General features: G+C 58.1%; 2 protein-coding genes across 2 annotated transcripts; one reads left to right on the forward strand and one right to left on the reverse strand.

The window, feature by feature from the left end:
* Positions 1–782: 782 nt before the first annotated feature.
* On the forward strand, positions 783–18,681 carry BESB_080150 (uncharacterized protein; the record flags this gene model as incomplete). The annotated part of the gene is made up of 29 exons (XM_029366377.1): positions 783–899; positions 1,584–1,751; positions 2,340–2,549; positions 2,616–2,837; positions 3,313–3,508; positions 3,876–3,937; positions 4,535–4,581; positions 5,274–5,301; positions 5,808–5,860; positions 5,963–6,044; positions 6,602–6,635; positions 6,895–6,948; positions 7,154–7,271; positions 7,422–7,528; positions 8,101–8,264; positions 8,632–8,815; positions 9,379–9,433; positions 9,812–9,995; positions 10,515–10,759; positions 11,349–11,591; positions 12,097–12,158; positions 12,704–13,515; positions 14,004–14,718; positions 15,230–15,262; positions 15,656–16,023; positions 16,515–17,106; positions 17,441–17,540; positions 18,098–18,149; positions 18,631–18,681. The coding sequence occupies 29 exons, from the start codon at positions 783–785 to the stop codon at positions 18,679–18,681; spliced, it is 5,358 nt and encodes a 1,785-aa protein (XP_029217808.1).
* A 1,731-nt stretch (positions 18,682–20,412) lies between these two features.
* On the reverse strand, positions 20,413–26,886 carry BESB_080160 (uncharacterized protein; the record flags this gene model as incomplete). Its single annotated transcript, XM_029366378.1, has 7 exons — positions 20,413–20,506; positions 20,755–20,875; positions 21,352–21,975; positions 22,440–22,872; positions 23,199–23,241; positions 23,632–26,108; positions 26,452–26,886. 7 exons carry the CDS (start codon positions 26,884–26,886, stop codon positions 20,413–20,415), a joined length of 4,227 nt encoding a protein of 1,408 aa, XP_029217809.1.
* Between the last annotated feature and the right edge of the window lie 460 nt (positions 26,887–27,346).

Raw genomic sequence — 27,346 nt, forward strand, 5'->3', positions numbered from 1 at the left:
GCGTGAAGAAGAGGGCGACCTCAGCGCTGTGCCGTCCTCTTCATCGCTCGAGTCGGCGTTCTCGCGCGCGTCCTAGTTTCCCTTCTGCACCGGCTCTTCGCCTCTTTTTTCTCTCTTCGCTTCATAGCCCCGTTTTCAGTTGTTTTCCGGTTCCTTTTCCGTCGCCTTCTCTCCGATTTCAGCGAAACAAGGATAGGGAGGATACACGCGCAGAGAGGGTCCAAGAAAAGCAGCGAGAGGCAGAGTGAGAAGAGGAACGAAACACACAAGCCTGCAGGCGTTCGTCCCAGGTCGGATATCAAGATGGTGCGCGAGCCGCCCTCTTCTGCATCTCGCAGTTTCTCGCCTCACCTGAAACTTCTCTCTCTGAATGCGGTAGGGTGCTGTCACTTCTCCCTTCACCCTTGCACGCCACCTGCAGGACTCACAACAGCCGCTCTTCCTACATGTATACATCTACGCACCTGTGTTGGAGGAGGCTTCATATGATGCTATGGGCAGCTCCGCCTCAGCCTGCGGTATCCGCCACAGCCGAGTGTCCGTCTTTCACATTCCTCGCGCGACTACTTCTCTTGTGCCTCTTCTCTGGCTTCTAGACGCCTCGATGGTGGTACGCTCCGTCTGCTTTACGCTTGCATGTTTGAGGACGCAAGCGGAGACAGAACTATATGTGTGTGTGTGACTGCAAACCCATATAAGCAATAAACGGCATGCCAACAGCTCCATTCGCACGCAACGAAGAGAGTTGAGCCTTTCTTTTGCTATGCGGCCTTGTTTTTCAAATGGAGTCCCTCGCTGATGCGCGGTGTCCGCGAGAGGTGGCGATGCAGCCCCTGGAAGACGCGCGCGCCTCGGAGAGCGCCGCCGAAGTGCTCGCGAGCCTGAGGCGGCCGAGGGAGGTAGGGCCTTGAGAGGCGATCCGAAAGCCGATAGAACCGACCCGAACACCAACTCGCACTCACGCGCGTTTCCCTCTCTTGAGGCGGATAGTCGCTGTCAACCCCAATATGCGCACGTGGATAGGACAGGAACGCTCCAAACACAGTTTTGTACAAAATCGTCTTGTTTATGAATTAGTGAATACGAGAAATCATTTCGAATTTTACAGCTTGCCTTGTTTGCGATTAAATTCTACTAGTACAGTGGAATTTGGTAAAACGTTTTTCCTACAGCCACAAAAAGACACAGCAGCAAGGTTAATATTCGTACCGCAGAAAACTCAAATACAGAGACACCCAGAGACAGGCATCTACGTGTAGACCTTGTGTCAACTTGCATTTCGTTCGTCTTCTGAAGGAAATTACGGGCAAACACGTCGCATTCTTGCCGCTTCCATCCGTGAGCTCACCGTCGTCCTCGGCCACGGAGAAGGCCTTGTGGGCCCGCAGGGGCGAAGCGCGAGGTGCTGCTCTATGTGTTTGGTTTTGGTTAAGATTAGTCCACCCGAATTCTGTTCCACACACAAGGATTCCTGTCCTCGCGCACCTTGCCAGCAAGAGAAAACTAAACAAACCGAGCCGCTAAATTGATCAGCAGCATCGCAGTCGGATGCGGCGCGCCTTGGGCTTCGCGTGTTTCTGCAGAATCTGTCGCCGGAGGAGATGGAGGCGTACGCGGCCGTGAAGCAGCGCCTCGGCGGCTTGGACCGGCGGAGGGTCGCCGAGAGAATTCTGAGACAGATTGACGCCTCGCAGCTCAGCGAGCTCCGGCGCGACTTCTACGTGCTAGAGAATCGAGTCGCGATCGACGAGGTGAGTGCGCACTGCAGCAAAAGTGCCCATCGCCTCTCCCCTGCGTCTGCCATTGGTTCGTGTCTCTCGCTGATAACTGGCAGTCGGTCGCTTCTCTCGCTGCCGGCGGAGGCGCATGGGTTTAGGGTTTAGGCGCGCGCTGCGCTTGGGGGGGGACGGGAGGAGGCGTCGGGGGCACTTCGCTGGCGCGTAGAGAGGCGCACATATCACGAAAGCATCTGTCGGGAAGACTGCAAGCGCCAAGCGCAGATCACTCAGCCAGGGGACCTCAAAGCCAGCACCTTTAGAGAGCTACAGACAGCATCTTACATCATCGCTGCGGTGCGCAGGGCACTTGAGACAGACTTGAAGGGGGGAAGGGCCTTCGCAGGCGCGGCGACGCACTCAGCCGCGGCAGCAGGACGCCTCACGCGTGTCAGACAGCCGCCTCAAGGGGCGCGTTGTCGAGTTGCGACTTTCGCTTGTGTCTTGCGCTTGCGAAGCATAGACTTGCCGGCGAAACGCTGGGGGGCGGCGTGCGCGTCATCCGAGATTTCCGCGCGACGCACGCCCCTCCAGCTCTTCTGCTTTGGCTCCCTCTCTCTGCAGTTCGTTCTTCTGATGCTTCGCCGCATGAAGTCGCTCTCGACGCGCGAAGCTGCGGATCTGCGCGCGAGGAGCTCGGAGGCGAGCGAGTTCGCAGCCTCGCGGCCGCAGTTGCCAGCGAGGGCGGAGGCGACGACCTTTGCTGCTGCGCGATCTGCGCGGCGCGGAGGCACCACAGAGGACAGTGACGTGCTGGGCTCGAGTGCACGCAAGGTGAGAAAGATGCAAAGGAGCTCCGCGCGTGAGGCCGTGCGACTCTGCCTCGGCTACGACTCGCAGGTGGAGCCCTCGATGGGCCGCGGTGGCAGCGTCATGAGGACGAACGCAGAAATCGAGAAGGGCGTGGTTTTTGAAACAGTTGCAGGGGGCTGCAACCTCCTGGGCGCTGGGGTTCGCGCGTCCCTGCGCGCACGCGCCTCCCTTCGTCACGTAGTTTTTTTCGGCAATCGACTTTCTCTCTGTGTGTCCGGGGCTGCAGCGCCGCAGAGGCCTCCGCACGCCGTAAGCCCGTCTGTTCTACGGCCATCAGAGGCGGGCTCTAGATACCAGTCTGTCTGCTGATCTATTTGCAGATGTGTGAGTCTGTCTGTCGCTGGAAACATATGCAAATGATGCTTAAACACGCTTGTGCGTGGGAGCCAGACGTTTTGACTTATATCACATATGTTAATGGTTTTGACCATCGGTACGTGGTGGCAGGCGTGTGTGCGCGGCACATATGCTTCTTGCGGTGAATGCGCATCCGCGCGCGCACAGTAGACCTCCTATCTTGAGGGTTCGTTAGTCGAGCTGCAGAGTTAAATAACTTCTTAAGAAAAGGAACTGTTAAACATTTGACACCTGTTTTTTGTTACAAGGTTTCGAAAGTGAACAATCATGTGCTCACAACACGCACCATTCTATTTGTTTTATTTCCATTCAATGTTTACTCATACCCGGGATTGAACCGCCGACCTCCGTAACCCTTGTCGCGCAGGAATCGCCGCGGGTGGACGCGGCTGTGAAACGGCCGAGCCGAGAGTTCTCCTCTGAAGCGAAGCGCCAAGAAAGGTCACTGCTCAGTGACCTAGAGGACGCCTTGCGCGACGACGAGCTGGAGGACAGACCTTTCGCGGAAGGCGCGCGAGACCGAAGCAAAGACGAGCTTCCTTGGCTTCTCAAGCCTGACTTGCGTGAGCGACGGATCTCGCCTTCGCGGCTCTGAGGTCCCGCCCACGAAAAAAGAAAACAAGGCGTCCCATCCACTTCGGTTCAGCTCTTTTCTGTGCACGTAGAAAGGTTTCCGCAGTTGAGTATCGGTCAACGAACGCAGCTCCCAGCGAGCTCTTCAGCTGCCCAGAGGCCTCTCTCTTTGTTCTCACTCGACGACCGGCTTCACGCCGAGCCAGGGGGGAGGGAAGGGGGAGGGCGGGTGACGGATTCGCCTGAAGTCTTTGTGAAGATAGGCACTTCTGGGCGATCGAGTGAACGGGCGCAGAGACCGACTGCCCTCTACGGCCTGCGTGCGTCTCTCTTGTGAAGGACATGAAGAAATGACAGCGCTGCTCATCGACGCGTTCGCCGCGATCGACACGGAGGGCGCGGGCGTGCTCACGTGGGAGGTGCGTGGCTCTCGGAGAAACAGAAAAAAATCGAAAAAAACCGGGAAAACCTACACGGCCGCCCCACACAGACAATCGGGAGCGGGACGCCCTCGACACGTCGTCGTTGCTGAATTCGGTTGCAGCCCGCTCTAGCAACCCGAGGCAACCGTAGAGAGAAAAACATCCTATCTAGCAAGGCTATATAGCCGAGAGAAGACCTGCGAGGGCGCGCGAGAACGTTGGACTAGTTCCTGCGTTCGCGGTTCTTCGATGTGCTGCGCGCCTCTGCGACACGTCGCAGCGTCGCCGGCGGATACCTCTTCTCTTCGGAATGTCCGCACGTTATTGCGCTTCCTTCTCCTTCGCACCCGCATTGAACTCTCTCTCTCCCTCCTGGACTGGCTGGCGGTCTTTGGATGGACATCTCTCTCGAAGAATCTTCCACTCGAGTTTCTTCCCAAGCGAAAAAAGAGACCCCGAACCTTCTATTTCCTCTCGTGGTCAGTCGAGGCGAGAGACGCAACCGCATCGTGAAGGCCTCTCTTCTCCGCGTGCCCTGGGCGAGTCTGATGCGTTTGGCTTTCTTGATCCCTCCCCCTTTTCTCTTTTTGTCAGGCGTTCGCGAACGCGCTGGTGGACCGTGGGGCGCTGCAGGACGGCAGGTAAGAATTCGACACAGAGCGTTCTGTTTTGCTGCTTTTTGCAGCCTTCTGTCGCACCAAGCATCCTGCAAAGGCCGTTGCGAGTGCGTCCTTTTGTCTCCGAGAGGCTCTCTCGCGTTCCAACAAGGTGCGGGGGCGTTCGCGGGTCGCTCCATTGCCCGCCCCAAAACCGCAGCCTCGGGGATGATAAAAACGACGCCAGAAAAGAAAATGGAACGAAAAATGAAAGCCAGCGGAGAGAAGCCTGATTTGGGATGCTGAGGCTTGGCAGGAGGTGGTCTGTGGCGGGCGCGTGCTCGCGGCTTTCAGCGCTCTGCTCTGTGCTGCGGGCTGTCTTCGTTCGACGCTTCCTGCGGGGCTGCAGGAGCCCCTCCGCGTTATCTCGCTCGACCGCCTTTGGCACCTGTTGAAACTTTGCTGAGGCGCGTTTCGGCCTCATGTTCTGCCGCAGGGAGCCTCTCAGTCTGCGTTTGCATCGCAGGCGGGGGGGGGGGGGGGGGGGGGGGGGGGGAAGGAAGGCTTTCGTCCGCTTCTTTCGTGACCGTCGTTTCTTTCTTTCATTTGGCCTGCGCGCCCCTGGAAACATGCAGTCGCGATTGCTGCCCGTGAGCTGAATCTGCTTCTTCTCTTCCCTTCGTCTTCTGTTCCTTGGGCTCGCTCTTGTTTCTGTCCTCCCTCCTGACCTGACTCAGCGCCGAGAAGGCTGAGGACGCTGACCAGGTGAGACGTGAGCGACCGGCCTGGCGGGCTCGCCTGGTGACCCGTGGAGAAGGCATCCGCCTCTTGCCTCTTTCACACACGTTCTGAATGACTCGCGAACGAATCTTTCGGGATCGCGCCGCGTAGTAGATGCTCATGTTTGAGACTGCATGTCTCCGAGGCTCGCTGGGGTTTCGCTCTTCTCAACCGGATTTTCGTTTTACATTCGCGGGCTCGCGCGTTGTCTCTCTCCTGTCTCGCCGGGCGACGTCTCTGTCGAGGCTTGATGCACTGCCTTTTCCGATACGCCACACTGAGAACGACGCGCCTGAGCGACGCGTTTGCATGCCAGGATAATAGGATTCATTCAGAATATTGTTGCACCAGACCATCTGAACTGATCTTACGCTGCCTGGGGCATGAGAGCTCTACGCACGCTTGCATGTGCAGTCTATTCCAGTTGTCCACGGCGTTGGATTGATTCCGACATCCCGCGTTGCGACGATTCTCGCGTGCTGTGCCTGAAGTATCAGTTCGTCGGCTCAACGACGCTCACAGACAGCCGCGATCGCATCGAAAAGTGAGTCTGCCTCGCATATCCCCGAATCGCGCTGCGAAACGTGAGCGCGCGCAGAAAAAACTCGCCGTCTTCGATCTCTGCGTCTGCTCGCGGACTCCGCAGACTCGTTTACATCGACGAAGTTGACCGGCTGTTCTGTCTCTACTGCAAAGCGAAGACATTCTCCGTCGTCGAGCCCCTGCAGGTATCACGCGCCGTGAACCTACGGCACTACTGTCAAGCCCCTTCACCCGAGTAGATTTCGATTTGAGTGAACACAAATGATAATCGAATTTAACGAAATCATCCTGAAAGTAGCGGTATGAGCGGCAAACAAAGGACCCTTGACTGAGCCTGAGGACTCAAGGAGGCATAATAAGCCTCCCAAGGATCAATTGCGTCCATCTGTGCGTCTAAGGCGAGACTATAGGTCATACAGTTTAGATCTAATTCTTCAATTGCTCCTCGAGTCCGCGCCTGCGTCTACGCCTGCGCGTCCTTCTGCACGTTGTCCTCCATATCCTCGGAGGCCCCTGACTGGGCGACGCACCTTTGTTGTCTCAGATGAAGCCGCGCGTCATTCTTCCTCTTCTGCGTTGCGGCTTTCGTCCTCTACTGTGTTTGCGTTTTTCCTTTCTTTCGTTGCTTCTCTCGCGGTCAGTCTCCTCTCTGCTTCTGCCTGCACGTTGTCGCGCGCATTTTGAAACGCATGCGTTTTTCTCTGCTTCTCCTTCTTCTTCATCTTTTCTTTCTCTCCCGCAGGGCTCGCTGGACGTAACTGTCGCAGTCCCTTCAGGTGAGGCGCGAACTGCAGTCGAGATGGGAGATGAACGATCGAGTTCTTTCAGTCTGCGAGCTCGACTTGCCGCGTCCTCTCCTGCGTCTGTGCGCGCTGCTTCACTCGCTTTTTCCATCGCCGTCTTCGTACCTAGCAGCCAAACAGGAGGCTCGCCCTGCCCGCGCTCCATCGCGCAGCTCAGCTGCACTGTCGACAGGCTGCTTCTGTGACTTTCGCGTCTGTGCCGAGCCATGCGTCTGAGGTTTCTTCGCTCCAGGTCCGCTCACTGACCTGTGCTATATCCCGTCCTTCGGACATCTCGCCTCGGCAGGTACGCTGGGGCATCCAAACCTGCGTCCTTGCCGCGCCGCCGCCCTCCCGCAGAGATCGCATCTCTCCGTCGAGGACTCAAGCAAGCGTGCGTCTGCGTGTTGCTCGTTGGGTGCTCCTCTATGCCGCCCACGCCTCGCGGGCCGTTGTCCGCGTGTGAGCCATTTTTCTTTTATTTTTTCGATTTTTGAATTTTTTTCTTCCAGGCGCCGATCGGTCGATTCGCCTCTGGACCACAGCCGCGGCGCCCTGCAGGGAGCGTGTCGTCTGCGAGGCGCAGCCCACGTGCCTGGGCTACCTCCCGAAAGCTGAGGCACTTCTGAGGCAAGGAAAAATCGAAAGAAAATGAACGAAAATATACACAAAACCCAGGCCGCCTCTGTTTAGCTGCGAAATGGATTCTGCGCTGGGCTGCGTGCGGCCAGCGCAGGGCAAGCGCCAGAAAAAAGTCAATCGCTGCCTCTCTGCGTGCAGCGGAAGCGGCGACGGAGGTGTCAGCATCTGGGACCTGCAGACGATGAGTCTGAAGGGAAGCAGGAAAAGGCACAGCGGATTCGTCAACGCCGTCCTCGCCCTGCCCCGTAGGACCCCCCACATGTGTCCGTACATGTATACATATATATATATGTATGTGTATATCTGTATCTATCTATATACATATATGTTTGCACACGGCAAATATATATGTATATAGATACAAATATAGGTCGATTCGCCTCTGGACCACAGCTGCGGCACCCTGCAGGGAGTGCATCGTCTGCGAGGCGCTGCCCACATGCCTGGGCTACCTCCCGAAAGCTGAGGCGCTTCCGAGGCAGGGGAAAATCTGGGTGGAAAAATGTGCACTGAGCATCTCTCCACTTGCGTGCGCCTATCTCTTCGTCTACACGGGCGCACATCGATGCGAGTCATCGCTCTGCAACGCGCGCATCCATCTTGTTGTTCAAAATCTCGTCTTCACGACTTCCTCTCTTGCCGGCTGGAGAGGGCCCGCACCCGTGGAGGAGACCTTCCCGTTTTACACATACACTTTTTTTTTGCGTGTGTAGAACAAGCTTATACGCAGGCGGACAGCTAGCTGTCTGCAGAGGCAGCTTCGTGCCCGCTCTCAAGCTGCGGGGTTCGAAATTCTGCTTCATTTTGTGTGCCTCAGAAGCAGACTCGCTCTTCGCGTCCGCGTCGTCTGACGCGTCGATTCTGCTGTGGAACGCCGAGCGGCTGCGCCCGGTGCGGGCGCTGGAGGGTCACCACAAAGGCGTTTTGTCGCTGGCCTTCTCCGCAGATTACTCCTGTCTGCTAAGCGCAGGACTCGACAAGGTGTGAACACGCAGCCTCGCATCTCTCCTCTGGCCTCCTTGCTTTTTTTTCGTTGACAGAGTTCACACAAAAGTTCCTATCTTTTCACCTTGCTTCTCGTGTTATCGGGCTATCCCCTGTTCCACGCGTTGAACCAAGGCGTTAGCGTCCTCTCTATCCCATCCCTGACGGCGCGCCTTCCAGTGGCTCCCCCTCCCCCCCCGCGCCCTAGACGCCGCGCCTAGTCTCTTCACGCGTTAACGCCTTGACACGCGAATCCATGCGCATGTGGCTACCGTACATGCATGTAGAGGCCTCCACGCGGAGGTTCCTGGACTCCTGCACACGCGGGCGCTGCACGTTTCTTTGAGCGTCATTCTGTCTGCAGGATGCATTTGTCTGGAGTCCATGCAACTTTTCGAAGCCGATCTCGCGCCTCCAAGGTCACCCCTACGCACTCTGCGGAATAGCCGTCATCCCCAACTCGCCGCAGGTCTTGACCGCCGACGCGTCTGGCGCCCTGCGGCTGTGGGACGTGCGGAACTTTCGCTGTCTGCAAACCTTTGGAAGTCGTGAGCCGCGTGCAAAGCCGAAAAGGCCTCAAAGAGACACGCGAAGCCCCAGACACCGCAACATGCGGAGACGCGAGACGAGACAAAGGTCTTCCTCTCGTCGGAACTGAGTCGCGGCATGGAGGCTAAAGCGTGGACGCTGCCGCCAAAAGACTCGAGAGAGACGAGGCGTACCCATGCAACAGGCTCGCATGAACGTCGTATATATATTTATGCATATGGATATTTAATTATACGCACGTGGAGGTTCATTTAAGAACAGACGCACGCCCAGAGAGCTGGGCAAGCAGCGGAAGGCCGAAGAGCAAGCATCCAGTATGCGCTCAGGCATGTAACATGGTCTCGCCACGCACACGTATACATCTATATATCTATATATCTATATATATATGTGAATGTGCATGCGTTTGCATTCAATCGTAGGATTTCGTCCGTGCAGATGTTACAAGATGCCTGCGCAGTCGAATATCTGCTTCCCTCACTTGTCGCTCCGCACTCACAGTTGAGTGGAGCATCCATCTTTCTTTCTCAGTTAGCTTCTTTCGCTTTCTGCTGTACCGCAGGCATGTCCAGCTATGGAGAAATGAGTTCGTTTTGCGTCATGCCTCGTCATCGAAGGTGTGTCCTCGCTCGCCTTTGTTCTTCTCTCTCACCCGCCTTCTTTCTTTTTCTCAGTCTCATGTGCCTTAGCCTTTCGTTAACTAATTGCACTCTTTCTGGCGCTCATCTGTCGGGTTCGCAGTTTGTCTGAAAACATGCCTCGTGTCGGCGGCCTGCGCGCACCTTTCAAGACCTGTCTAGGAGCTGTTTCGCCTTCTTCTCTCGAGTTTTCTGTCGCCTTCGTTCGTTGTCGTGGTTCCCCCGTCCCGTTCTTCTCTTCCCTATTTTCGCTTTCTATGTTCGATTCTTGTCGCCTCCTCGCTTCCATTTTCTCCCTTCCTCTCTGCCGTTATTGTCGCCCCTTTGTCTCTTTCTATTGGCCGTTTGCGTGCCTAGGCTCGCGACGGGGAGCACGTACCTTGACTTCTACGAGATGAAGCCAGTGCAGCGCCGCACAAGCCTGGCTGCGAAGACCGGCGGCTGCGCGGACGCGCTCTTCAGCGCAGAGACCGACTCCATTCTGACCACGGGGAAAGATAAAATTCACGCGTGGAGCGCCGAAACTGGAGACTCTGGAACGGTAGCCTCCCCCCACAGCGGCACGACGCCTTGCCGCACCTGCGTGGCTGCTCACTAGCGCCCGCAAGTCCATATCTTGCATAACCGATATATGTATACACTAGCGCTCGCAAGTCCATATCTTGCATAACCGATAAATGTATATTTATATATTTACTTATGTGTATGTGTGTATATACCCATATGTATGCACATTGAAATATGTATGTATATGTTGAACTGTTACGCTTCGCCAATCGATCTCGCCGAATACTTCTTTCCGCCCTATCTACACGTCTACCTCTACGTCTCTCTACCGCTTAATAATGCATCTACCTGGTCCTCTATCTGTCTCACGCATCGCTTTTTTACCTCTCTGTCTCTCCATCGACTTGATCGTTTTCTGCCTTGTGTTAATCCTACACACGTGTCTGTGCGCGGATACCGGACCACGCGTCTCTGCCGGTTGGCTCTGTAGCGTGCATGCGCGCTTGAAATGGTTCAGGTGTTTTTCAATTTTGTCTAATTGCCGGTTTCTCAGGTGCTGTGCGCCTCTGAGCGCGAGATCACAGCTGTGAGTCTAGACGTCGGCGCTCGGCGTCTGTACGTGGGCGACTCGTCAGGCTGCGTGCGCAGCTTCAACGCACTGACAGGCGCCTTCCTGCGGGCGTTCGCGAAGCACCCGTGCGACGTCTGCCACGTCTGCGTCTGGAGAACCTCCACAAACTTCCTCTCAGTCTCCTCAGACGGCCTGGTGCTGCTCCAGGAGCAAGTCGGCGCCGGCGAGTAAGCAGAAAAAGAGACGAAACGCGCAGAGAACGCAGGACATGGGAGTCACACGGAGGCAACGCGGAGACGGAGACGTGCGAAGCGCATCAGCTGCGAAACGCGGCTCTGAAGCGCTGTTCACCGCTCAGGCAAACGCAGCCGCTTAACGCGTGGATGCAGCTGCGCGAGGAGACGGCACGCCGCGCTCTCAAACACGTTTTCCTTTCGCTGGAGAGCTGGTTGGGGAGTTCCTCGCGTGGCTGCCTGCGCGCCTCCACGTACGCATTTCCCTTGTGGGCATGCGGCTTTCAAATTTGGCTTTCGGAATCACAATGAACTCAAAAGATCCGCAGAGAGCTGCAGGCTACAGACAGGGAGCGTCATCACGAAACACACGCTGAACGCGAGGCGCCAGACAGCTCGCAGTCTATTTCTACTCATGCAGGCAGGGACAGCGGGCAGAGAGCCATGGCTTGTGCGAATTCAGGAACGCGGTTCTCTCTTTTTTTCTCATCTCTTGGGCACTGCAGCACGCACTTTCTGGTTTCTCCTCTTTTCCGGTTTCCAGTAACGTGCTCCATGCGTTTTTTCGTTTCTGGCTCCGCAGGCGGGCGAACGCGACCTCGCCAGACGCGCTCGGCTCTGCTGTCGCCGACCCGCGCGCCTCTGAGTCTTCGCTGTCCTCAGCCGGGAGTTCTCTTGTGCGCTATCGGGCGCACTTGGGCTCTGAAGGTGTCCATGCGATCGCCGTGGCGGGCGCCCTCGAGGTCGTCGCCTGCGCGGCGGGCTGGAAGATTCAAATTCTCTGCCTAAAAACCTTGAGAAAAGAAACGTCGCTCAAGGGCCTGGCGTAAGACGCACGCGGCAGCTGCCCGCCAGCCCCCGCGCAGGCGCGTGCCTCGCGGATTTCGCTCAAAAAAACACCCTGCTAAATGCAGAGTGTTGGATGGGGCTCGGTGTTAGAAACAAGAGAGAACAGGGCCTCAAACGCGCATCCTTTTGATGCAGTTTGTGGCGCGCATACTTCTCCATGGCGCTTTGACCGACCCCGCTGCTACTCGTAGTCGTGGCCTTATATATATATATATATATATATATGCATATTAGGGGTATGTATACATATTCAATAATACATCCATATATCTCCACATAAATAAATATCTAGCTCTCTATCCACCTATTTATATACACATATATCGGTGGGTGGATATGTATTTGTAGATATACATAGTGATCCTGTGGTTCGTTTGCAGTCCCAATGCGACAAACCGAGGCTTGTTTGATTGCGCCTCGGCAGCCACTGTGTCTTTTTTTTCCTGGTTCCACCTGTTGCGTCGTCTCTGTGTGCTTGTCAGCGGAGCAGCGCGGGCGCTGGACTTCTTCGAGCCGCTCAACCTCCTCGCAGCGGGCGACGAGTGTGAGGGTTCCTGCTTAGTCTCTTCTCCTAAGCAACGGAAACAATGCCTCAGGCATGCCTTGCGTCTCGCCTAGATCCTCACACGCAGCGAACTATGGCTCAGCGAGTACATGAGCTGGCGCATGTGTCTCTGTATTTCTGCAAACAGCTACGGAATCATCTCTCCGCGATACCTACGGAGATAAAGAAGACAACGCGCATCTTATAGTTTGAAATTGAGAGAGTCTCATGCCAGTAGCATTCCTTGACGACTCCATCTATACATCCATATATCTCCACAACCATCCACAGATTGCCACGTATGTTCATATATATATATATATATATATATATATATATATATATATATATATATATATACATCCATGCATGTATCCATATATGAATATATGTACATATGTGTATGTACGTATATATATCCATACGATATATGTTGATATATGTGGATATATATGTGCGTCTGTGAATATCCACATATATCGTATATATATGCGGCGAACGTTTGAGGGCTCTTGTTGATTGTTTTTGATTTTGTTCGATTTCAGCGGGGGCGATTTCTCTGTGGCAGCCCCGGACGCGGCAGGCTCCGTATCTGGACTGGTCCTGCGTCTACTGCTGGGAAAATCTGCCGCAGTTCGATCGCCTGCTGCTTCCTCCGTCCGCGTCCTCCACGCCGACCGCCCAGCCGCCCCGCGGGCGGAGTCATGCACATTCGCCGCCTGGCGCGCTCGACACCCTTGGCAAGGAGTTCGCAGAAATTGCCTTGGCGCCAGGACTCTCCGCCGCAGACTGGCGCGCCGCCTGGAGCGCCCATAGGCTGCGGCACGAATCTGAGAGCTGCGCGGCGCGAGACGAAGATCGCCACGCGTCGGTTGCGGAGGCAGCGAACACGAAACAGGCCTTTGACGCGGCCGCGGGGCGGGGGTTGAGCGGCAGCGTCGGCGCCTGGGCATCCGCAGCGACGCGCCTGCAGACAAGGAGCAGTTCCTCGCTCTCCCAGAGCTCTCTTAACTCTTCAGTGAGGCCGTGCGACGCACGCGAGGCCATTGCATCTCCCTCCGCTGCGGAGATGCGGAGTCGGTCGCGAGCGGCGCAGGACGCGGCATACCGTGACAGCGTGCGAGGGGGAGCAGCTCAACACGTCACGGGCGCGGCTCTCGCGGCAGGTGCCTGCGTCGAAGCGCCTCAGCGCGCCGCCCGCCAGAGCAACGGCAGACTTGAGAGTCTGACGTTCACGTATAGACGCAAGCTGAGGTTGGATGAATCCGATGCCATCATCTCGCCGACGGCAGTGAACTGTCTAAAATTCAACGCAGTCGAGCCGCACAAGTTGCAGGTCTTCACAGCTGACGAGAAGGTACGCTGGGCTCTATGCGGTTGCCGAAGGAGCCGCGTGACGACATGTCTGGCTCTTCGATTAGTTCTGGCCTCGCTGCTCAGGCAACGCGACGAACGTGTCAACTACGCCTGTCGTTAAAATCTTTGATTTCTGGCTATCTTTCTCTCTAATTCGCACGCACTGTCGCAGACTGGGTTCGCGCATTGGTTGTCAATGCGTTCTTCGCGTCGCTTGCCTTCGTTCCTTTTCCCAGCTTGCATGCCGCGTATTTCGAGTCGGATTTTTGGATTTCGCTGCTTCACGATTCCGTTCGGTCTGTTCTAATTCCCCGTGGTAAACACAGTCAACGAATGGCGGAAGGAGCATTCATATGTTATGCAGTGTCTTAGGAGAGATACTCTAGATTTAGCATTCATCTACAGCTACGGTAACTGTTGTGTTTAAATAGCGGTTAACCTGTTTTCGCCAGTTGCGACGCCAGGGCCGCCTTTCGGTTTCCTTCGCAGGGCTGTTTGCGCTGCTGGTCGCTGCTGCCTCTCCTCGGCACCTCGCGGCTTGCACTCCCCTGCGCCTCGGCGGTGTTCTCCCGCAGCTGGTCGCCGCCACTTCTGGCATCTGCGCTCAGTCGTCGTTCCGCTCCCTCGCTGCCAGACGAAGCCGCGCGGCGCGGCGCCTTCCGCGCACGGCTGAGGCAGCGCGGGCTTAAGCAGGCGGCGGATGTCGTCGGCCTGCAGATTCAAAACTGGAAACACGCGCTGCTGCTGCGCGAAGCCGCGACTCCCGTCTCGAGTGCGCCTGCCTCCAGCGCGGCCTCCTCGGCGCGCACGATCGACAGCGAGGTGCTGCGACCGCGAGAGAGAGGCGCAGAAGACGGAGATGACGCCGAGCCCCCTGGGAGAGAGGCACGGCAAGAGGAAGACGAATGCTGCAGCCGGCGAAACGACGGCGCGCGCGAGGCGTCGCCGGCCGAAGAGGCGAAGACGCCGAGAGGCCAAAGCGCTGCAGGCAGAGCAAAGGCGTGTGAGGACGCGCGCGAGGCCTCGGTGGCGAGGGAAAAGACGAACCCAACATTTATCACGCAGCTCGCCCATGCAGGGAAGCTGCTCCGCTCTGAACGAGAAGGCGGCGACGCGGCCACCGCGAAGGACGGCTCCCGAAAGGAGGAATGCGGCGAAAACGCCCGACACGCTGGCAGGAGAAAGCCTCGCGCACTTCCCTCAAGTGAGACAGACGGGCGCGCCCCCTCCCCCCCTCTCCGCACAAATTATTTTGTTTTCGGCTGCGCCTGCGGGCCCTCAGATCTGCTCGTTTCCTGCTCGCTGTGAAGGTGCTTCTTGCCCTTGGGCGGCACCGGAAGCGAGGTTTCCCCTGCCACCACTGAGACTCTCTCCCTGCTCACTTTCGCTCCGCTCGATCGCTTCCGCTGGCGCGCCAAAGGTGCCTCCCTCTGCGGGTGCGGAAGCTTTGCTTTCTGTTCACTTTTGTCTGGTATCAAAACTCTGCTACATGAAGATCTACCTCTCGCAGCCCACGCCGAGGCTTCGCAACGTCCAGTGCGCGTGATGCAGCCTGCGTGGCGAAAATACACGCTCATGTACCTGAGGCCTCGTATGCGCTGCATGTCGAGTGCATAGACCATGCAAATATATATATGCGCTAATGCCTATACATATATATATTTATCTTTGTTTTTTTGCATGGAAGTGATGTGCATGGCTGTGGCGCGGAACAGGGGACGACGGGAAGCAGAAGGCCGCATCTTCAGGTGAGCGACAGGTGCAACCCTTTGCTCCAGCCGCGCGTCTGCGGCAGCCCTCGGAGCGCGTTAATCGCTCTCTACTCTTGGATTGTTTCGCTACTCGTCGCTTGATGCCTCGAAAAACGTCTGCGTGGCCTCGCGCCTCTCGCAGGCGTGGGCAGCCACCCGCTATGTGCCGGAGTCTGTGTGTTTTTTATTCCCTTTCCATCAAAGGCCCCTTCTCCTTTTAACTTAGAATGTCAACGTAGAAGCCATATGCGCGTGTCTACGCCTGAAGGCAGACGTGTGCGGCCCTGGGCGATCACGAGCTCGTCGCACTCGCCTGCGTCGACCCTGAAGCTCCGGTGCGCGCTCAGAAGCGGCGGTTTTGTCATTTGTCGATTCTCTTTTCCTCAACAGAGGTCGGCTTGCTGTGGGAGCGCCAGGCGCACGCCGACGCGATCCTCTCCATGAGCGTGTACGCCTCTGCGAGTCTGCGCGGGGGGCCGTGGCTCGCCTCTGCGCGATCTGCGGAGGAAGGCGAGACGCGCGGCGACGGTGCGACGTTCTGTGGAGGCGCTCGCGTCTCTCCGCCGCCAGCCGCGGCGCCTGCCGCTGTGGGTTGCGGCGCGGTTCCGGAGCCGCAGTCGCCCTCGGCCGCAGCCGGAAGGGGGGCATCCTCAGCGGAGGGCGACTTCGACGAGACAGCCTGGCTACTCACCGTTGGATCCGATCGGCTGGTGAAGACCTGGCGCGATGACGGCGCCGCACTTGGAAAGCTCTCCAACGTACGGATCGGATACACGCGAAGCTCGAAATGGCTGTGCATGCGGAGAAAATGGAAGAAGCGCATGCGGGACTGCTACAGCGCACACACAAGCGCACAAATGCGGAGGACCTCCATCGAGGGTCAATGGCCTCCAATCCTATGCACTAGTGTATATATATATATCTATTTATACATAAGTATAAGTGTACATGTATCTGTTACTGCAGGCATATATATATATATATATATATGTATCCAAACTTAGTATGTATCTCTCTATCTGCTGCTGTTTGTCTCGCGTTTCTGTTATGTGAGAGGGCGGACTTCCTCTGCGAAGGCGTGACTGGATCTGCGTGAGGCATCTCGTTTCCGCCGCAAGCCGCGACGGCACGTTTTTTTTTCCGGATACCGGCGAGGCCTTTCCCGCGGGGCGGATCTCTGTGCCTCAACCCTCGTTGCGCGCCCGAGGACTGCCGGTTTGTTCGCTGCTGGTCTCTGCGTGGCGGCTAGGACTCTTCTCGCTTCTGGACAGACCTCGGGCACGGTCAGGCGCGCTGGAAGCTCCGCCTTGAGCAGGCGCGGGACCTCCTCCTCGTTCTGGCGCAGCGCGCGCAGCCTGAGCCCTCGTCGCCCGCTGCGTCGTCTCTCCTCTTGGCTCTCTCGGCAGCCCGGGGTTTCGAGGCGCAGGGAAGGACCCTCGGCAGCGGAGTCGCGCCGTCTCTCGGCTCTCTCCCTGAGTCGCCTCACTCTGCGCGCGGCGCCTCGCGGCTGTGTCCGCGTCCGCCTCCGAGTCTGTCTCCCTGGCCGTCGCGCCATCCACGCACCGCCGCCAGATCTCAAGCAGGTGGAGACACTCCGCCGCGCAGCGAGGCGAGCGCGAGGGTGGGCGGAAGCCGCGAGCGCGGCGGGTGCAGACGCCGAGAGCCAGAAGGCCCCGTGCGAGCCGACAAAGAGACTCAGGCAGAGAGGAGAAGAGGCGAGGGCGACCCTGACGCACAGCGACCGCGACCGCCACGCGCACGCTCTCTTTCTCCGACGCGAAGCGAAGAGGAAGGATGCGGGCGGCTTCGCGGAGCGTCGCCGCGGTCAGAAGAGCCGTCACGTATGAGAAAAAATCTTTTCTCGAAAGTTGACACAACGGATGGAAGCGACGGCAGAGAAACGTGCAGATCGTGACGCAGCGGGATCCGCGCACGATGGCAAAAAACCTGCATTTATTTTTGACGCGGGATCTTTTGCAGAAAGCGTCCATATCAGGCGAGGCTGAGGGGGGGACGGCCTGCCAAGCAGGCCGAGGACACTCTCTGCTGTGCGGCGCGACAGCGCAGAGAACTGTAAAGTCCCACGGCGGCGGCGCAGAGGAGAAAGGAGCTGAAGGCAGCGTTTGGAAGTGTCGAGGGTGGTTTGTTTTCCGGTTTTCTGTGGATTTCTGTCAGGCTGGGGGACGCGGTCGCGAGCCACACGCGGGGAGGGCCTCGCGACTCTCGCGGCTCTCCGAGCCATGCAGCGGCACTTCAAGCGCTTCCTTCCGCCTCGGTGAGCTTGAAATTTCAAAAAGGCGCACGCGTCGACCCCGAAAGAACTCGCGACCCCCGAAGAGGCAGTTGCGTTTTCTCTGCGCACGAAAACCGACCTACAGGGGTACAAGGGGGGGACACGCTCGCGCGCGCGGCGCTGTCAGGCGGCGCCGTGGAGCCAGGGCGCTTTCTAATCGAGTCTGCGACACTTCAGAGAGCGGTCGCGTGTGGGAAGCGATCTACAGAACGATTCGTGGACGCCGATGCAGTGCGCGCGCGTCGCTCGCTCGTGGCTCGGCCTGGGCCGTTCGCCCCCCTGCATGTGCCGCAACGCACGAGGACAGCAGCATATATATATATATATATATATGTATATGTGTACATATACATACATATATATATATGTATTTATAGTCATTTCTCGACAAACAAACAGTCATGTATATATGTATGCATACATGTATTCGCGTCACGCGTATCTCATTCGCGTGTCTGTACATGAGAATGAGGGCGGCCCGGTGTCTGCGCCTGGCGACAGAACGTTTTCAACGTTGTCTCGCGCCTGGGTGTTTGCAGAAATCATCCGCTCTCGGACGAGGAGATGGACGCCGCCAAGAAGTTCGAGGAGGTAAAGGAAGTTTGATCAAGTTGCTCGATTTTTAGCTCTGACGCCTGGTTCGCTTCCTGCCGCATGCGTTCCAAATACTCTAAGGAGCCACTAAATGCGCCAAACACGAGTTCCAAACTTGAATGATGTGAATCTGGCAGCCACGCCGCAGCAGGGGACACGCTGCCTCGCGAAAGGGCGTTTTGCCACTTCGTCCTGTCTCTCCTGTCTCACTTGAAATCTCTACACAGAAGCCTGTGTGTGGATTCTCAAACATGCAGATGTGAAGATCCACGTGCGCATGCGTGCATCTGTTGGCATTTGCGCCTCTCGTCATTTCCTGAGTGTTCGCGTCGCTTCCTCTTTCTCGTTATCGCGCAGTGCATCTCTTTCTCTCTCCTGTTCCTGTTCTTGAGTCTCCGATTCTGTAGCTAGTCTGCATTTCGCCGCGCTTGCTCCTTTTTTCGATTTGCGTTTCGTGTCTGATTTTCGCGTTTCTCAGTGTCTGTTGAACGCCTCGCAACGAGCCGAGCTAAGGAGCTCTCTCATCTGAGCTCGCGCTTCGCTTCGTCGAGCTCGCGAATGACAGGGAAAACGAGAACTTCGCGAAACAGACTCAACGAAGTGGAAGCGAGTGACAAGGCAGCGCGGTGTGCAAGCGACAGGAGAACAGAAGAGAACGAGGCTACCGACTACAAAGTGAACACGTAGAAAGACAACGACGCGAGAGTCGCGGTTCATACACCCATGCGCCGCGACACACATTTGGGTGCGTGTCTCAGAGTCGAGCTACGAAAGCTTGGTGTTTCGCGAGTTTGACTCAGCGAGCGCGCTCACGCGCTGGAAAAATCTTCTTCAGTCTCCTCTTGCTGAGAAACCGGGTTGTTAACCCCAAGAGAGTTTCATTTCCGCTGCACGTAGGGCAGCTGTCTCGCTCGTGATAGCCGCTTCTCTCCTTCTTGCCCTTCTAAACTGCGATACTAAAATCGATGAAAAACAGTTCGCTCTCTCCGCAGACTGTGTCTGCGTCTGTCTGCGCTGGAGGTAGCTGCGTCGTTGGGGATCTAATTGGAAAAAAACTATCTCCGCCAGTCGGGCACTCAGTTGCTGAGGCCTCGCCCTCCAGTGAAAATGCGTCTGCGTGTCTTTTACACTCCACTGAGGCTGACTTCGGAGGCTGTCGAGCACCTGGGAACGCACAATATACACGTACACGCCTACTTGCTACTTTAGATTCGAGCGTGTTTTCCTACGTGTGAATGCCTACACCACTGGCCACACAGCGAAAAACACTCGGCAGAGGCACAGCCGCAACGCCTACGCAGAGCAAACATGGCAAAATTGTGAAAAAATCTAGGTGCGAACCCACGAGTCGACGCAGTGAAGCGCAAGCTGAGCGCGACGCATGCATGCAAAGAGTTCTACAAAGCCACAACGTCGCGGCGCTTCCCGTGTAGAGCTTCCAGTACAATTTCTTTCGCGCGAGCGGAGACGAGGCAATAAATGCGGTCATTTCGCGCGCGACGGCATACAGAAGGGAAACGCGCACGGTGCTTAGGGGAACTGACACAGCAACAAGAGAGCGAAAAGGAGTCTGCTGCGCGCCGGCTACGCATTCCGCCTCTCGCACAGAAAAAGCAGGGACACTTCCGCTGAGAAAAAGCCCAAATCTCACCAACCTGGCGAGACAGCACGCCACACACCCATAGCTCTGCCGGCACTGAAATACATGCACAATTATATACATGCATGCTTATAATTACATCTATATAGATACATAGATATATAAATACGCAGAGAACTACATGTATTCGTCGTTTGCGCGCCACGGGATTCGAAAACAGAGAGCAAATCCCGCGACCCGAGAAGGCCAGCGCGGAATCAAGCGACACTTAAAAAACAGAAACTACTAGTCCTGGGCGCGACCGACTACCGTGCCAGGAGACTGACTCCCTGAGCCAGGTGGCGGACGCTCGCCGCGCGCACTCCACGATACGAGGGAGCCACAGAAGAACTGAAACAACAGACAGCAGATGCCTTAACGTAACAACTGCAAACGCGACACTACGCGCAGAAAAAACCACTCATCGATCCACTTGTTCACTGCGCGGGCTTTTCCTCCTTTTCTGCCGCCAGGTGCCGGCTCTCGTGTCAAGGACACCGAATATATAAGTTAAAAACGAGCTGTCGCAATGTCGCTGTCTCGTCTTCGTCTCCAGTGTTCATTTCTTGCCTAGGCGCCCGCGGGCTTCGATTGAGCGTCTTTTCCTTCGATGTTCCGCGTTCAAATATCCATACCCGACGCATGATGAGACGTGCCGGCCGCCGGCGGAGGCACGCCGAACGGGTTGGTTGCCGCTTGGACTTTCGGAGGCTCCCTGAAAATAAAAATAGTAAAAATGCGAATTCGGTCCACAGACGTTCCTCTCTGCACGCGTCTCCAGTCGTGTGGCCCCAGTCTCTACCGCCGCTTCGCATGAGGCCGTCGCCGCGGACTGCAGCCGCCGGTCGCTTCTTCGCCGAGACTTCTCTTAGGTCAACCTGTGTGTTGGTGTATTCTACGCAGACATTTGATTTTTCACGTTTCATTTTGAATTTCGAGTCTCGTTTTTCCCGTCGTGCTTACCTTCGCTCGCGCACGATGCGACCCTGCGGGCGGGCGCCCACGCCCATTGGCGGCGGAGGCACGCCGTCCAGCGGCGGCTTCGCGACGCCGAGCGGCGGAAGAGGCCCGAGCGGCCCTGTCCCTACAACAAGAAAAGCAGTGGGAAAAGGAAAAAAAAGATCCAAGACCCGGGAAGACGCTGGCGACGGGGCTCAAAGGCCGGAGAAAGCGTCGCCGCAGGAGGAATAGAGCCAGACGAGGCGAGGGCCCGCCATTAGCGAGCGGGCTTCAGAAAAAGGATTATGGGGAAACACGCTGCAGTTGAATCTCCAGCTGACGCGCCACCCACCAGCCTAAATAACGTCGCTCTGCGTACGCGAATACCCATATACATTCATTTGTATAAATATATACACCTCTATGCACGTCCGTGCACTGCTGTGTGAGAATATATCTATCTACCTCTTTATCTATCTGTCTAATCGACCTGCCTATCTATCTATATCTGTGTCTATCTATCAACCTATCCGTGTCAGAAGTTTGCTTATCGAGCTACACCTGTATGTGTACGGATGATCATCCACGCCTTCTCCGCCGCGCGTTTCCATTTCTGCTCACCATTCGGCAGGGAGCTCTTCATGGCGTTCATTCTCTCATCCTCCGCTGCGCGTCTCTCTCCGCCAGCTTGCGGCAGCGTCTCGTCTCTCGCCCCGCCGTCACCCGAGAACGAGCGACCCCGGGGGGCACTTGGCCCGTCGGGGCCCGCGAAGGGGGCGGGCGCGGGCGGGAACGTGGGTGAAGGCCCGGCGTTCTCGGGCGCGTTCGGCGCGGGCGACGGAGCAGGCGCCGGCGGGAAGGCGTGTCCCTTCGTCGCGGGCCCGTTGGATGCGAAGCCGCCCGGGAGGGGCGACGAGGCGGCGGTCGGTGTGGAGGCCCCGCCGGCGCTCACGACGCTCGAGGAGCTGACGCGGCGCGTCGGGAGTCCTGCGGAGCCTCCCCCTTCGATGTCATCGCAGGGAGGCTGCGAAGAAAAAGGATCTTTCAAGCCCTGGGGGGCCGCTGCAGGCGCGCGCCCGTGAGAGGCGCAAAGGCCGCTCGGCAGCCCCTGCGGACTCTCCGCAGAGCCCGGCCGCGACAGCGAAGGAAAGGACGGAGTCTGCGACGGAAGCGGCGCGACCTCTGCCGGAACCCCCGCGGCAGAGAATGGCGACGGCGCCGACGGCGGCGAGCCGCCAAAGAGATCTGCGCGACACAGAAAGGGCCCGCCACGCGAGTGAGCGCAAATCAATACATACATACACATACATGTATACATATACGTATATATTTTTTCGTATATACATGTAGAGAGAGGGAGCGAGGGTGGGTTGTGGGTATCGAGGCGAGTGCAGAAGACAGCGGCACAGAGGCACGGAAAAGCGCGATGCGAGAGGAGGCCTTCGCCATTGAGCCTTTCTACACGAAGAGACCAAAGAGGACGCCGAGTCTGTGCCTTCAGCCGCAGAATGAGTTGCAAGTCGCCAGGCAGGGCTCGAAACGAACAGCGCTCAAGCAGACTCCACCAAAAACCAACATAGATACACATATATATACATATACGCATATATATATATATATATATATATATATATATATCTGGTGTAGATGGAGCGCCCCAGGTGGCGGGGATATGCGGCTTCACTGATTCGGCGCCGTCTGCCTCTTACTTGGGGGAACGACGCCCCGCGGGCCCTCCTGCTTGACGTGCCCGGTGCTGCTGCTGCTGTGCCTGGAGGTCTCGGCGTTCTCAGAGACGCCGCTGGCCTTCCGCTCCTCTTCGTGGTTGCTCTGCGCGGACTGCGGCATGGACGTCACGCCGTCTCTCTCTTCTCTCTGGAGTCCAGGCGCGCGCGCGGCCGCGAACGGCGTCGGACCCGCGTGACCCGCGAGCGCGAGAAGGCCGCGCGGAGTCATGCCAGCCTTGAGGAACTGATTCAGCGACTCGTCCGCCGGCAGAGACGTGGGCGCGGGCAGCGCGCTGCAGCCCTCCAAGCCTCGCACGGAGAGCGGCTCCGCGTCTTCCGGTCTCGCCTCTTCGCCCGAGAAGAACTGATGCATCGCCGCCGCGCTTCGAGCCACGCACGCCTCCAGCTCCTCCTTCTGCAGGGGAAGGGCGGGCGGGGGGGGGGGGGAGAACGCAGCAGAAACAGCGCACGCCAGGCGTTGAGAGCGACTACGAGGCTCAGCGGAGCTCACGGGGGCCCCGGCGGAGCAAACAGAAAAACACTCTCAAAACGCGCAACTCAACGAAGGGGTTAGGGTAGGCGAAGGATAGGCAGAAGGGAAGGATTGAGAACTGGGACAGAGGCGAGAGGTAAGAGAGACACAGCGGTACCCTGCGAGCAGATCTGGAAGACAGAAGCACGAACGCACGATTTGCGGAAGAGGGAAAAGCAGAGGAAAAACGCTCTTCGGTTGCAACTCACTTCCTCAGGAGAGAACGTAGGGTCAACGGCGCACAGCACGCGCCTGAAAAGAAAACAGAGAACATAACTCAACGAGAGATGCAAAGAGAGAGAACAGAAAAAAAAGCATCACATTCCTCCGCCAGAGAAGGCCTCACTGTTCCCTCTCCATTGTGGCATCGCGCCTGTGGGGCTCCTGTTCCTCATCAGACACTGCCTTCCAAAATACCTCCCTACCCTCCTCTCCCTGTTTTTTTCACATTGCTTATCCGCATGTCTGCCTGTATCTACCGCGTCGTCTCGCTGCCTGTTTGCTCTAGTGGCTCCGAGTCCCGAGCCGCGCGCTGCTCTCCTGCCTAAAAGTTCCCCTTCTCTTTCGAATCGCAGTCTCTCTCCTCGCGTCTCGATTCCTCAACGGCCATCTCCTCTCCCCCCCCCCCTACCCGCAACTTACCCCAGTGCTTGCAGGAAGAAGAGACTGTACTCTGCCTGTTGCATGGTCGCGGCATCAAATTGTTTTTTGCTTTCGGAGAGAATCAGCTCGAGCTGGGACTGTCTGCGGAGGTTTTCGGCCTTCTGTTCCTCCTGGAGCGCCTGCAAGAGCCTCCGCTGCTGCTCCTGCTCTCTCTGCATGGCGGCTAGGAGCGCATGCATACGCGCGCCGTCCTCGTCGTCGCCCGCGAAGGGCTTGCCGCCCGCAAGAGGCTTCTCGCCGCGTTGCGTCTCCACGAGTGAGCCCTTGAGCTTCTCGCAGACGAACGAGGTCTTCTTGGTCTGCGTCAGCAGCCACTTGATTTGCGGATTCTGCACCAGACTCTCCACGACGGCGCGCGCGACTTCTTCGCGCTGTCTTTGCTCCTCCTTCCGCCGCCGGCGCCGCTCGCAGAATCCATCGCGGCCGCCGAGGCAGAGAAGGAGGGCAGTAGGGCGCGGGAGGAACTCGCCCGTGAGCAGGCGGGAGAGCAGCAGCAGGCCCAGGAGCCAGGCGAGCGCCTGCCAGAGGTTCGGGTAAGCGTCCCGGAAATGGCGATTCTGCGCCGCGAGGAAGGCCCCGAGCTCGCGGCCTTCCTTCTCCAGAGTCGCCGCGAGCCGCTGGAAGGTGTCGCGGTGGCGGATGAAGAAGACAAAGAGGCCGGTGCGCAGCTCTGCGAGGAACGAAGGCACGGGGCTCAGATGCAGCGATGCCCATACCGGCCGAGAGCCCTCCCAGTGCTTCAACGCCTCCGTGGTGCACCACGCGTCGCAGTGCTGCTCCAGAGTCGACTCCAGAACCTGAGGCTCTCGACACGACGCGAAACGCTCCCCGCCCACTTCGCCCTCCCCAGACGACGCGTAGGCGGCGGACGGCGACGACGCGTACGCCGCCGAGGGCGGGGCCGTGCCCGCACTCCCCTCAGAAGCCGCAGGCAGTGGCGGACTGTAGAAATCGTCTGCCGCGTAAGTCGGCTCAGCTGTTGGATCCGCCTCGCCCCAACTCGGGTAAGAAGCCTCCTTCGCAGCGTCCGACGCGTACGCGTGGGGTGCGACCGGCGCAGCGACAGGCTCCTGCTCCGGCAGGTCAGCGTAGCTCGCAGCAGGCGGGACCGCCTCGCCGGAGACGTAAGACGCTGCCGCGTACCCGCCGTAGTAGTTCTCCGCAGAGTCGCTCGCGGCCTCGCCCCTCCCCACAGAACCGCCTGGCGGCGCGTCCCCGCCGTACTCCGTCGCAGGCTCCGCGGCAGCGTACGCGGCATCCTGCGCAGTCTCTGCTTGAGCAGCGTAGGTTGCATCCGGTGCAGGTACACCTGCAGCAGGGGCGATTTCGGCTGCATCCGCCGTCGCGGGCTTGTCCTGCCAAGGCGCGGTGCTCTCCGCGTACTGCTGCTGCCGGCCGAAGCGTCGGGGGCTTCTCTGCGCCGCGTTTCGCTTCTTAGCGAGGCCGTCCTTTTTCGCTTTGCCGCTGTGCGGCTCTCTCAAGCCGCCGTCTTCTGCGGCCGCTGCGGCAGGGGGCGGCGGCTTGGACGGCTCACGTTCTTCTTTCGTCTCCAAGTTCACAGAGGCTTCCGCCGGCGCAAATCCAGGCGCGGCGGCGGAGAAAGCCTCCGGCGCTACTTCAGCCTGCTCCGGTGTACGTACAGCCGCCTCGGCGTTTATGGTGGGCGCAGGAGGTTCCGTCTGCTCACCGCTTTCCTCCGTGGCGTTCGCTTCGCCTTCTGCGACAGCAGCAGCCGACTTCCCGCTGTCGCCAAAAGCTTCCTCCGCCTCCTGGGCTGCTCGCTCTGCCTCGGTTTTGGTGTCGCCCTCCACCTTGTTCGCTGGCGAATCACGCGCTGCTTCGGGTGCCTCCTTCCGAGTCTCTGCGCCCTCAGCGTTCCGCTCGTTCTCTGCCGCAGCGGGAACGGTGGGCGCCGCGAGTTCAGCGTCCTCGTCGGTCGACGCTGCCGCGTCGTTCGCCTTCTCTGCTTCGCGCGAGGACGCCTCTCTAACCCCGGGGGCTCCGTTCGGCTCTTCTTCCGCGGCTGCTGCAGACGGCTTCGAGGGAGCGTCTCCTCCGTCTGCCGGGGCGGCCTCAGGAGCCGCCGCGCCCTCGCGTTTCTGCGCCTCGCTCGCCTCTCTCTCGTCGGCTGCCTCTTGCTTCAGTCGCTCGAAATCCTCTGGTGAGAACGGCCTGTCCTTCAGCCGCCCGCGTCTCGCCTCCGCCGACGGCGTCTGGCGCTCGTCGACCTCGGGTTTCGCAGAGGCGTCCTCTGCAGAAGCCTCGCTCGCTTTCTGCGCGTCATCTCCGGGAGCAGCGCCGGACGGCGGCAGGGGAGGAGACGCAGGCGCAGAAGGAGACGAGGCCGCGGAAGCCGCAGCCTCTGTCGCGCCTGGCTTCGCGGCGAAAAGAGGGTGTCCGGGGCCGCCGATGCGCTGCACTCCATTCCCTGCATGGTCATGTGTTTGCGCGGCAGTCTGCACAGGACATGCGAAAAGATGGGAAAACTCGTAAAAAAACGCCTCGAGGACGGGTAAGACAACCACTCGCAACCACGCAGAGACCGGTCACCCGGTGTGTTGTGTCTATTCTTCGAAACAGCAGGCTCACTGCATGTATAGCGAGTCGGTGCGTGGAATTCCTTGTGTCTACTGGAGACGGATGAGGATGCCTTAGGGCACAACGAGTCTGCGATACACCCGAGTCCTTGACGCACCGGAATCAAACACATTCCAAGCACTCTCGATGTTTTGTACTTCGCACACTCCCCCCCCCCCGCCCCCCCCAGACCCTCCGGTGCAATCTCTGCTCCCCGCTTACCGGATCGTCTGGTTTTTGCGCCACTGCTCCGATCCAGCTCCAGGACGAGGCGGCAGCGGACAGGGAAACGTCGAGAGTGTTCGGCGCCTCAGGCGAGGACTGCAGTCCGCGGTCGCTGAGAAAAAAGCCGAGAAGAAAGCAGGCGACCGCGAGCAGCACGCGCTTGCCGTCGGAGGAACGAAGGCGATCGCTTCCCAGGCGTGGAGAACCCACGCAGCCATGTGAAGACGAAAGAAGCCAGAACGACGAAGAAGACGCATCCGTCAGAGATGCAAAAGAAGACGGAGGCCGGCAGGAGCAGGCGCCGGAAGACCGTGGCTCAAAGGCGATCCTCGCAAGCTGCGCACAGCGAGAAGAGCGCGCTGAAGAGAGCGACGAGCTCGCCTTGCCGCAGCCCCTCGCGGGGGAAGCCGCCGGCCGCGAGGGTCTCTCCATCTTGCAGAGAACTGAGGACAAAACCATGAATGAGAAAATCGCATCAGCGACTGCTGCCGCCCGCGACGACAAACGCGCGTATCTCTCTCTCGCCGAGACGGGGGGAGGCTACGGCGTCATTCGGCGAGAGGCGACACAACACAGAACAAAGAGAGGGACAGGAAACGGAGAGAGAACGGAAGGGTCACAAAAAAAACTGAAGAGGAGAAGACTGTGGCTACGCCAACAAGGGGGGGGGGGGGGGGGGGAGATGAAGGCGCAGAGTGCCCAGGAATGGAAGCGAATCACCACATACAAAACAGGGCTGGAGTGAATCTCGGAAATCTTCCTCGCAGAAACTCCAGTGCTTCTCTCTCGCTTGGACTTGTTTACAGGAAGACGTGTAACGGCGAACAAAAGAAAGACACTGCAGAAAACTGGAAAGGCGGATTTCTTCTGCAGCTGGGAGACACGGGGAAGC

The sequence above is a fragment of the Besnoitia besnoiti genome, chromosome VII (assembly GCF_002563875.1).
Source record: "Besnoitia besnoiti strain Bb-Ger1 chromosome VII, whole genome shotgun sequence".
Lineage (NCBI taxonomy): Eukaryota > Apicomplexa > Conoidasida > Eucoccidiorida > Sarcocystidae > Besnoitia > Besnoitia besnoiti.